Source organism: Dipteris shenzhenensis, chromosome 4 (assembly GCF_047967505.1).
Source record: "Dipteris shenzhenensis isolate YYH24624 ecotype China chromosome 4, Dip_SZ_1.0, whole genome shotgun sequence".
Classification (NCBI taxonomy): Eukaryota; Viridiplantae; Streptophyta; class Polypodiopsida; order Gleicheniales; family Dipteridaceae; genus Dipteris; species Dipteris shenzhenensis.
The window spans coordinates 20,200,696-20,212,742 of record NC_141599.1 but is presented as its reverse complement, the minus strand read 5'-3'; the positions used below and the strand labels follow the sequence as shown (position 1 = coordinate 20,212,742).

Here is a 12,047-nt window from a genome sequence, read left to right as displayed (position 1 = left end):
TATATGGGCCACTTGCTAGTTATATGGGCTATTGTAAGTAGCTAATAATAGTTTAGTTGATCAAACGGCTCCGAATCTACCACATGGCTTCACAAGATTTTAGAGTTTCATAAAACGCTCTCGTGCTGGCCACGTAAAAACTTCATCTATTGGTCCGACCATTGGCTTCTCTACACTAGAATGTTTGCCACATGACCAATTAAACAACATAAAAATTTAAAATGGGCAGGCTGAAATTCATCTTAGCTTCTCATACATTTCCATGTACGTGAATCCTCCATGAAATCCTCCATCTTTTTGCCCTAGCAATTTCTTCCACCACCAGCCTCCATGGCTGCTCGACCCGAGCGTCAGGCTCCTCCCGAGTTCTTCTACAACAATTCGGAAGCTCGCAAATACACCACTTCATCACGCATCATCGAAATTCAGGTGTGCACCTACGACCTTATGTTTCTTGCATTTCTACAGCCGCTGAAAATACATTAGATTGCCCCCAGCAGACCACATATCATTTTTGTCTCGAAGGATTTTTATCCATTACACGCACATTGATCACGAAAAATAGGATTTTAATCTATTAGTAGTCGCACATTGATCACAAAATATAGTTTTGAACCTGGGAGCTTTGAGGAGTATCAAATTGAACCTCGCTTGTGTCGTTAAAAAACACAGGCCAAGTTATCCGAAAGGGCTTTAGAGCTGTTAGCTTTGCCGGACGATGGATTGCCACGACTTCTTCTAGACATAGGTAGCCTTTTTTTTCACCCCTTTGGAAGTAGTTATATCTGGACCTTCCTTTGAAGGAGATTCTCTGAAGCTTTAACTTTTTTAGGCTGTGGATCTGGGCTCAGTGGTGAAACTCTCACTGAAAATAGGCATCATTGGATTGGCCTTGACATCTCAGAGGCAATGCTAGGTAAGGATCTCATATTCTAAGGTTCTTGCTATGTTTTTTGTGCAAACGTCAAAATAACTATTTTCTCAACTCTTCAGATGTTGCTATCGAACGTGAGGTAGAGGGAGATTTGCTGTTGAGTGACATCGGTCAGGTGAGGTTCTAGCTTAATGTTTGAACATCTTGTGTGCTGTGACTGACCAAAAGGAACTTTTAATTCCAAAGCAAGGATTTGTTACTTGCCTGCGTTAAATAGGGTCTTTTACGTTCACCACCTTCAGGGCTTGGGGATTCGGCCAGGGACAATCGACGGTGCCATCAGCATATCCGCAGTGCAGGTATTTTTAATATTAGTTGACAATTAAAATGAAACACACATCAATTTTAATAGTGGTTGGTCTTTTAATTCGTCCATCTCTGTCGTTTATTTGCTTATCCCCGGGTCCAAACAATCAATGCAATACAGCACATATGCTGTTCTTCCTTGTCTATTTAAAGGCTTCTATCAACCTTCATTTTAAATATTTGTTGATGATGACAGTTCCAAACCTAGAAATTTTAATAGCTGTTTCTGTCTTTGATGCATCCATCTCTGTTGTTTATTTCTTTATTGATGAGTCCAAACAATCAATGCAATATTCTGTGCTTCCTAGTATGTTTTGAATAAAGGGCTTTTATTTTGGCCTCTTCATGCCATTTAAAGCAATATATGCACCGTTAGTTCATTCCTTCAACAACATAGAAGTTGACTGCATTGGAAACAGGTCCTATTTTTATGTTATTCCATCAACAACATAGAAAATAATGTGGATTGGATGTTGAGAAAGGCAGCACATGCCTGCACCAGGGCTGGAGAGAGATCCTTTAGTTCTCAGGAGGCTGAGGCCCCATTTCGCGGCGCTGCTGGACAGGAGCCCCAATGTGAGGGAAACCAATGCTGGAGTTGGCCCTTTTATAGGTCAGAAAGCAGGTCGGTCAGCAGCAGACTGGTCGACTAGGTGGGCCTGGAACAGTATAGTCTTTCCTACCATTTCTCCCTACTTCCAGTGCCTATTTTCTTGTGTTTCTGCCTACCTCTGCTTACCGAGGTGGATGGAGCAGTTCACTGGTGCAGCAGTGTTTCCTACACTTTGTGGGAGTCCTACAATGGATCATTGTTTACAGGTTCATTATTTGTTGCTGCAGTACACATACAGTCTTGTTTAGTGTGTGTTTTCTGAGTTGATTGCTGAGTTGAGCTTGAGTAGTGCATTGTGTGTGAGTTTTCAATCTTGGGCAAGTCTTTCTCTCTATATTTCTACATTCAAAATGCATGTGAGCAAGACAATAAGGCATTTCAATGGATGCTTTTAATGATTCATTTTTGTTAACCCTGTGGGAACAAGGGCCAGAAGCACAATCTAGAGCAATGAAGATGAGATCATTGTGTGTAGAGTAGTGGCAAACCTCTGCTTGTAATATCTTGAGCTTGAAATATGGTATGATGAATCTAAAAGGATGAGGATAGCCAAAATCTTGTCAAGAAAAAATCCAACCATACTTGCAAAATCAGGATTTAGAGAGAGAAGATTAAAAGCGTACATTTTTTGAGGTTCTTCAAAAAGTGTAGAGACCCAAGAGGTTCCTCCAAAAAGTGTAGAGACCCAAGAGGTTCCTCCAAAAAGAGTAGAGACTCTTATCCAAGAGGTCTCGGATCCCACCCTTGAGGTTCCTACAAATTGTGTAGAGACCAACATGTATAAATCTCTCTTAATGGAATGAAGCTCCAACTCTTTGGGGTTCAATGTTCAAGTTTAATTATGTGTTCATGTGATTGATCTCCATTGCGTCCATTACCGTTTTCTAGCAAGCCCGTACCCTTGTACTCTTTATCCTTGTACTCCTTGTTTCATCTCCTCCTTCTCCTCCTCTTCCTCTTCCTCTTCCTCTTCCTCTTCCTTTTCCTCCTTCCTCTTCCTTCTCCCTTCTCCTCCTCCCCTTCTCCTACTTTCTCCCTTGATCCTTCTCTTCAACCCTCGATCTTTTGAAGTCATGAAGGAGACTAGATCTCCACTCCTCAACCTTGAACTCCTTCTAAACCGTGCAATCCTTTCTAAACCTTGGAACTCCTAGTTACCCTTCTCAACCCTATCCTCCTTATCAACCGTGCAAACTCTTCTTAAACCCTTGAACTCCCGTGGAGGCGAGAGTCTCCATCCTTTGTTGTGAACAAGTCTCTTTCTCATCTAAGTGCGTAGGAGATTTGCCTTTCACGCTTTAGTCCACACATCTCACCAAAATATGACCCAAGGACCTATGCTACAAGTGTGAACACCTATGCTACAACGAAGAACAACACGACTGTAGGTGACTAACAGCCTACTTGAACTTGGGAGGGGCAGTGACAAGGGGATTCTTTTTCAAATATGCAAACACGTGCTCCGCTTTTGCTTCAGACACCAACCTTCCCGACAACGGCGTCAAAATGTTGTCATTGTTCCTCTCAAGTCTAGGTTCTAAGGGTGTTGGTCACCTACTATCGTGTCGTTGCTCGTTGTAGCATAGGTGCTCACAATTATAGCATAGGTCCTCGGGTGGTATTCCGGTGAGAGGTGTAGACTAAAGTGTGGAAAGCAGATCTTGTGCGCTCTTAGGTGAGAAAGAGGCTTGTTTACAACGATGGATGAAGGCTCTCGCCTCCATGCGAGTTCAAGGGTTTAGAAGGGGTTTGCAGGGTTGAGAAGGGGGATAGAGTTGAGAAGGCTAACTAGGAGCTCCAGGGTTTAGAAAGGGTAGGTTGAGGAGGAGTTTATGGTTGAGGAGTGGAAGGCTCTAGTCTCCTTCATGACTTCAGGGTAAAGGATTGAGGAGGAGGAAGAGGGAGGAAGAAAAGGGAGGAGAAGGAGGAGGAGGAGGAGGAGGAAATGGAACAAGGAGTATAAGGCTACAGAGTGCAAGGATAAGGGCATGCTAGAACACGGTAGTGTATGGAAGCATGGACGAAATGGAGATCAATCACATAAACATTTATGTGAACTTGAACACTGAACCCCAAAGAGTGGGAGCTTCATTCCATCGAGAGAGATTTATACATGTTGGTCTCTACAAAGTTTGTAGGAACCTCAAGGGTGGGATCTCTTTTTTGTAGGAGACCTCTTAAATAAGAGTACCTTCAATTTTTGTAGGAACTTTAGTCTTTCTCTCTCTAGATCTTGATTTCGCAAGTATAATTGGATCTTTTCTAGAGAGGATTTTTGCTATTCTCATCCTTTTAGATTCATCATATTATCTTTTAAGCTCAAGATATTGCAAGCGGAGCTTTGTCGCTACTCTACACACATAATGATCTCATCTACATTTGTCTAGACTGTGCTTTTGGCCCTTGTTGCCATAGGTTAACAATTTCTAGATTGTTTTTAATATTTTTGGTGGGATTAAAGAAATAGTAGCCTTGTATTATATTTTGAAAAATAGGCAGGATAGCCGAAGAAAACTCAGGCTATGAAAGTCAAGACTAGTAGATGACTAGAACCAAATTAGAGATCAAAATTGGTGTTAGAGGGACTAGTGCATGAGTAGTATGATTATCATTGAAAGAAGAGACTCAAGGCTGGTGCAATCTGCCCTGTCCTTCATTCACTATGAACAGCTAATGTAACAGTCTCTATATACTGCAGATACTCTCATTCTCTCCCTCTCTCTGCAAACATGCTAGGGCCTAGGACAATCGTTGGCTGGACCCCCCCAAGGTATTTTTATTGCTTGAAGGATTTGAATACACACAGAGTTCAGCGTTGAAGCCCCGTTACAAAGAATCAAAACATGAATAATTTACAAGGAGCTCAAGGCTCATTCATTTAGTGCTAGCCTTCTCCTTTAGTGCTAGCCTTCGTCATGGCTGAGTTTGCCCTTCACCTCCGGAGTGCCGACAGAAACTCAGTACGAAGACTTTGTATAAATGGATGCTCAAGTATGTGTGGGTGTGTGGATTTGTATGTGTGAGAGCATACTTTTATACTATGGTCTACACCCACTGTTGGGCGCTGATGATGTCAGTAGGGATGTCATAGTAGCTAGTCCCTGCTATGCGTGATGGAGTTTATGGTTTTCAATCTTATGAGTGACTATCGTGAGATTGAAACTGCACCATGTTGTGTTTTTAGAGGATGAGTTTGGGAATGTTCTTGGATTCATCTAGGTATATACATGAATAATTTACAAGGAGCTCAAGGCTCATTCATTTGGCAACATGTCACTTGTCAATTCAACTAACTAAAATCTAGTTACATGCCACTAAAGGGAAACTTCTGGAGTCGTCGAAGCACTTGGTCACGCGAACGTTCTCCTAGATGCTTGTGAGGCTTCATAGCGCTTGGGTTTTCAATCCCACTTGATACGTGCAATTAACAACTAAAGCGCACAACCATGGTACCCATTAATGGTTAGCACTTTTGCATGCAATTAGACCATAGACTAATCCTAGTGACTTGTGGGCGTCCCCACTGAACAATAACAGATGAACAAAACATAGAACACAATTCTTAGTTGATCGAGGTCAACCCTCTTGGTCATAATTAAGGGCGTTGACCGACAATCAAAGCGCCTTAATTACAGCCAAGTCTCTCCAATCGAAGTTGGCACATCTTGGTTAATGAAGTAAGTCTCGTTGACCAGAGTCAACTCTCTCTGACCGAAGTCAACACTTTAATTGCTTGGTTAACTGTGGTTAACAATCTTGGCAGAAGCTAGATCTTCCCAACCGAGGTTAGTCTTACTTAACCGGGGTTAAGTATCTTTGACCGGAGTCAAGACTTTGACCAAATAAAGGTAACTCTTTGAACATACTTAAATAAAAGAACTCATTAATTATGATCAATAAATGGTCAACCTATGCTTTGACTTTGGAATATTTACAGCCGGGTGACAGCTGGGGGGCTCGACGCCAGGCCATTATGACTGTTGTGTTTGATGGAGGCAAGAAGGCAACTTGCAGTCTATTTGAATGAAGCAGCGGACAAAGTAGATGCATCTCTTTTTGTGAGCATTTGCATGAAGAGACCACAAAGTTGTTGCATGCTACAAGGACTTAAAAGAGTTGCAGTTGTACAATGGGAGGCATGATCAATGATGATTGAGCGCTACGATCTGCCAGATGTCAAAGAATTTTCTTGTATTTAGTTAGGAAATCTCATAGTGGGTTTATCTTAATGAAGAGTGCCTTTGCTCTTCTTGGGACATGGATTTTACTCAGCCATGTCGATATCCTTTCATTAGTTCTTGCTTGCAAGTTTCTATATTTTGTTAAAACTTCAAGTGCACATATGATATATTCACGAAGTAAATTGAATTGGTGCTTTCTTAAACAGTTGTGAAGGGTTTTCTTTTCAACAAATTACGATAGAGAGATTCTAATGAGTGCTATGTTTTGCTTCATTGATAGTGGTTGTGCAATGCTGATAAGTCTTGCAATGATCCCAGACTGCGGCTCAGGTAAGCTAGGTCTGCTGTCTCGCCTTGCATATGCTCTTTTGCATGCTGTAGTACTTTGTAATGCGACTTGTGTTGATAATTTGTCAGCTTTGGGCAAGTTTGCAGGACTTTTTTCAGTTCATTATATCGATCCTTAGCCAAGGGGGCTAGAGCTGCTTTGCAAATCTATCCTGAAAATACAGCACAATTGGAAATGATTACTGGAGCTGCCATGCGATGTGGATTCTCTGGTGGTCTTGTAATAGATTATCCTCACAGGTAAAGAGACCTATAAGTGTATGTCTATTTTTATGTTTGATGAAAGTTTCTCAAGTTTATTACTACCTGCTGGTTAGTAAAATTCCATATTTGAAAAGTTTCTTATGTAAGCTTTGTTAAAAGTCTGTGGTTAGAGAAGCTATATTTTGTGAAGCTAGGGATTCCATTGACAATGAACGGCTAGATTGTCATCTTATAGATTCAGTATGTGAAATATTCATACTATGCGTGTGGTGGAAAGTCTATATCTAAAACTATCCCTCCTTTCTTCCTGCTTGCCACTTGATCTTTGATTTTTTGCTAGTTGTTCTCTTTTGGCTAGTGCAAAAATGACATAGGTTTTATTTCGGAAAATGAGAAGCCTAGTTTCAAATAAAGTACATGTGGGGAGAGCAAATCTCAACCCAACATGATAATGAAAAATCAAGAGCTTGCAACATTTGATAGAGCCATGGATGATTGATTTCTTTTCTCGATCAGCTTATGTCTCTCGAAGGATGGTGAGCTAAAAATTTTACCTTTTGCCACAGACATGTCCTTCATAGCCTTTCCTTGTGACTGTGATGGTCTATTATAAGGTAGGACATATGCTTATCCCTAATGATTATGTGTGATCGTGGTCAACCACATCCTAATTAATCTTTTGTTGGAAATGGAAGAAAGAATCACTCAATTCTCTGGATAACCTTCAGCTCCAAGTAGACTCTCACGTGATCACAATGATGCTCACCTCTCTCAAAATACACACCACATAGAATAGATCAGAGATAGGAGAGAACTCAAGATATATTCGTCCACAAACACTGGGAAAACTGGCTCAATGGTGAGCACAAAAGAACGTCCAGCAAGGGCTGGGATAAACTGGACTGAGTTCTCTCTATGCAAAGATGCACTCTCCTCCTAGATGTGCTGCCTGTAGATGAAGGCTTCAGCAAACACTGGATGAGGAAAAGTGAGGGGGAAGGGGGGTTTATATAGGGGATAGGCAGCCCCCTGATCTGGCCGACCCCAGGTCGGTTTCCCTGAGGCTGGACCGACCAGCCTTTGGTTGGCTGGCCGATCTGCCAGGTCGGTTCTGGCCACCTTTAACTGATCCCCTGGGCAGCCTATATATAGGGCCTGCCAGGGGGTTTGGTGCCCTGATGCTGTGCCTTGAGCCAGCCCTTGATGTCCTGCCACACAGCATATGCTGCCCGTATCAGACCTGATATGATGGCGGCCTATTCCCTGTATCAAAACAGTCCCTGGGATTGCTCCCAGGTAACCCTCCCCCTCTCTTTCTAATGCACCCTATGTCCTCCTCATATGGGGGCTCACAGGTGGGGGCATCGACATATAACACCCCCTCAATGACGCCACTGTGGGCCGATCCCCATGCATTGAATGAGGTGTTCGATCTGCTCCTATGGGAGCGCCTTCGTGAATACATCTGATAGGTTGTTAGTACATCAGCTCCATGATGCTGTTGATGATGAGCTCTCGTATGAAGTAGTGGACTTCTATGTGCTTCGTTCGTGCATGAAACACCGTTTTTTTTGCGATGGCAATGCAACTTTGGTTATCGCACATAACCACCGTTGCCTCCTCCTGAGTCATGTCCATGTCCTCGAGGATCCACCTGAGAGCCCAATGGAAAAAGAAATGTTTGGCCTGGTGGTGGTTAGATAGAGCAAGCTGCCTACCAGTCTTTGCTAGCTGTCGGCATCCACCAGATCGGAAGAGTCGTGGATACTAAACTCCTGCTCGTCGACCTCCATTGGTGTCACAGCCTCCTACTGTCCTCAATCTCGAACCGCTTCAGTAGCTCCCGACAGTATTTGTCTTGTGAGATGAAAATGTTGTCCTTGTTTTGCTTGACCTCAATCCCAAGGAGATAGTGGAGAGATACCAAATCTGTCATTTCAAACTCCTTGCGACCTCCATTGGTGTCACAGCCTCCTTGCAGTCCTCCATGTCGAACCACTTCTGTAGCTTCCGACAGTATTTCTCTTGCGAGATGAAAATGCTGTCCTTGTTTTGCTTGATCTCAATCCCAAGGAAATAGTGGAGAGATCCCAAATCTATCATTTAAACTCCTTCATGAGCAGCTCCTTGACCTGAGAGATCTTCCTCTTGTGATCACCTGTAAGGATCAAATCGTCCATGTACTGGATCAATACCAGTCTTTTCTCCCCCTCTTAAAAGAGAGAAGAGATTAGCATCTGATGGACTTCGATTCAAACCGTTCTTGGAAAAGCACTCATTGATGCGCTGGTAGCATGCTCTCGGGGACTGGTTCAGCCTGTACAAAGCGTCCGCATACCTTGGAACCTGAGCCAAGTGGCTGATTTATGTATACCTCCTCCTCTAAGGTTCCATTCGAGAATGCTGATTTGACGTCTATCTGAAATATGGACCAACCATGATGGGCAGCCAAGGCGACAACTGTTCGAATAGTCACCATTGTAGGCTATGGCAAGCAATGGAAGCTCAAAAATGGAGGAGGGAAGACAAAAAACGAGATGCTGTAATGAATTGCTGCAAAATTGAGAGTGGAGGCTCAAGAGAGAGCCAAAGCTATAGCTGAAATAGAGATAAGGTTCTTGCGAATGCTTGGAACATAAAGCACATTCTCTAGAGTGACAAGATCACCACAAACAGAAGAGCAACTTGCCCAATGCCTTTCACTGTATATGATGCATTATTGGCACATGTGATTGTCCACCCCTTAGATGCATGCTCAAGTGAGCTGAATAACTTCCTGCAAGAAGTAATGTGCTTGCTAGCACCATTATCAAAGAAGATACATCAGAAACTGTCATGCAGGCATCATGAACATCATGAACGTCAGGGATTATACTGACATGTAACCAGAAAAGTCTTGTGCAAAATTAGCTGACTCATGTCGATCTTCTGAACTAGGAGAACCAGATACTGCAAGACCAAACTCTTTCTTCTTCTTTTCAGATGCAATTCTCTTTCTGCATTGAGAAATATCATGTCCAGGTTTTTTGCAATAGTTGCATCTCTTCTTCTTCTTGTTATCCCCTGTAGACGAGGCACCATGTGAGTGACCAACATGTGAATGAAGGGGTTTAAACACCAGGTGAAACCTTTCCTTTGCCTTTATTTTTATGTTGGGCTTGATTACTAGCCATATAAGCATTGCAGTTCGTAGGGCTTTGTTCCTCCTGAAGTAGACGAGCAACTAGCTGGTCAAAAGAATAATGATTGGCATTGCCACTTGCAACCAACCTCAATGTAGTAGCAAATGTTGGAGATATCATAGTCAAAGAGTGTGGTGATGTGATGTGTTAGTGTGAAGTACTACTAGTCTATGTGAGTGAGTCTTGTGTGAGTGCCAAGTGTCATCATGGGACTTATCCCATATGCACTAGGTGCTAGTGTGTGAGTGAGTAGCCTATATAAGGCTTGTACTTCAATTGTCTTGATACACTTGATGAATGAATGAGAGCCTTTGTCATGTCTTCATTTGAGCATCATTTCCTCACACCCTAACCTTCTCTCTCTCTCTCTCTCCCTTCACCATGTTTCTAACATGGTATCAGAGCCACCTTCCATAGTTGCCACGTCACCCTTGCCCTAACCCTAATTCGTCACCCTTGCCCTAACCCTAATTCTGCTTCAGCTTCCTCCTTGCAGCCGCCTCATTTCTGCCTCTATTCTGCCTTCTCTTGCAGCCATTAGCTACTGTTTTCGCCTCCTCCATAGCCACTTCATTTCCTTTTGTTTCTGCCGCCACCATTCGGATCTCTTGGAGCTGTTCTTGAGTGCTCTATCTCCCTTGGCAGCCTCCTAGCTTGCTGGTCGGCACACTGTTCAAGGCACGCCTGCACGTGTGGCTATTTGAGCCATCTTGGAGCTGTTTCATTGCCGTTTTTAGGGTTTGCAGGCTGTTGTAGAAGAGGCGACCACCTGTGGGGCATTGGCTGCACATTTTCGTCACTTTTGGAGGCATTTTCGACCAGTTTTGGAGCTGCTGCTTGCATTTTCGAGTTGTTCCAGGGTTGCTGCTACAGAACCTTCAACAGAGCACTTTCGGGGCTGCTCCTAGCCTCTAATTCATCAGGCTATGCATTTCGGAGCGTTTTCTAAGTGTTGTGTGCGCTTTGGAGCACCTACAGCAACTGTCTTTGGACTTTGGGCCCTGCTGTGTGTATTTTAGAGCATTTACAGCCACCGCCTATCTGCTGCGAACATCTACAAGAGCTTTGAAGCATTCAGAGCTGTTCCAGGTAGTCGCTTTTCACTTTGGAGCTATCCTGCTTCATTTCGAGGTGTAATCTTGCTGCGTTTTGATCAGGGTTTATATTTTGGAGCCTCCGAGGCTCTTCTTCGCATTTGGTGACTTTCCGATCGGCACATTGAGAGTCATGACATGATGTCCCTTGGTAGCTGCTCCTATGGCCTTCATCGACACATCATGCGAGGGCATCCTCGCCTGGTTCTTCACCGACATACCTCTTCGCATCAGAATGTGCACACTCTTGTGCGGTAGCTACTTGGGGATCATGGGTTCTTTGCCCTTGCTATGCATAAAATGAATGAAAATATTTCTATGTTTGAGTTAAAGGTTCTCTGCCTTGAGTAGTCCCTCTAAAATGAATGTTTGAAGAGTCAATAAGAGGTCCTCTGTTCTGGGTTGTTCCCCAAAAATGATTGTATTGTGTTTTCCTTTGGTTGATGGTATTGACTACCCAGTTCAGAGTAAGGGGGGATAACGAGTAATGGTTTGCCCTTGTCGGTTGCAAGCTGACGGAGAAGTCACTATCACACGGGAGGTGTTGGATAGTTGGACTTGCTCTTTGTAGTATTACGGTAGAGGGGGGATCGGTCTACTCTTGCGTGTTGGGTCTCACACCTCTTTGCTCTGAAGGGCGGTGTTGGAGATATCATAGTCAAATAGTGTGGTGATGTGATGTGTTAGTGTGAAGTACTAGGTGATCTAGTACTAGTCTATGTGAGTGAGTCTTGTGTGAGTGCCACATGTCATCATGGGACTTATCCCACATGCACTAGGTGCTAGTGTGTGAGTGAGTAGCTTATATAAGGCTTGTACTTCACTTGTCTTAATACACTTGATAAATGAATGAGAGCCTTTGTCATGTCTTCATTTGAGCATCATTGTCCATACACTTCTGCCTCAGCTTCAGCCACAGCTTCAGTCTCAGCTTCAATCTCAGTACTCAGCCTTAGCGCCAGCCTCAGCGGTAGCTCTAGTTCCAATTCCAGCTCCACTTTCAGCTGCACTTTTGCCCACAGCCTCTACAGTTACAGCTACTGGCTCTGATATACCCCTACCCATGACATCGATTGCCCCACCCTCCCCTAGGATAGAGGGGTTGTCACTGACACCATCTCCTCCATCTCTCCCTTCTTCTCCCGCTACAGTTCTCTCTCCAATTATGACACCTACTTTGGAGGG

General features: G+C 43.5%; 1 protein-coding gene across 2 annotated transcripts in view; it reads left to right on the top strand.

Annotated features, from left to right (window-relative positions):
- Positions 1-226: 226 nt before the first annotated feature.
- The window catches only part of RID2 (S-adenosyl-L-methionine-dependent methyltransferases superfamily protein), a 40,599-nt gene continuing 28,778 nt past the window's right edge, over positions 227-12,047 (top strand). Inside the window, exons 1-7 of one of the 2 annotated variants that reach the window (XM_087373439.1) lie at positions 230-429; positions 673-748; positions 833-916; positions 994-1,049; positions 1,177-1,233; positions 6,315-6,364; positions 6,470-6,622. In XM_087373439.1, coding sequence (XP_087229565.1) covers positions 331-429; positions 673-748; positions 833-916; positions 994-1,049; positions 1,177-1,233; positions 6,315-6,364; positions 6,470-6,622 — 575 coding nt within the window. In that variant the 5' untranslated portion in view covers positions 230-330. Of the gene's footprint in view, positions 430-672; positions 749-832; positions 917-993; positions 1,050-1,176; positions 1,234-6,314; positions 6,365-6,469; positions 6,623-12,047 lie in introns of both variants that reach the window. The other variant, XM_087373440.1, reaches the window with a different exon arrangement.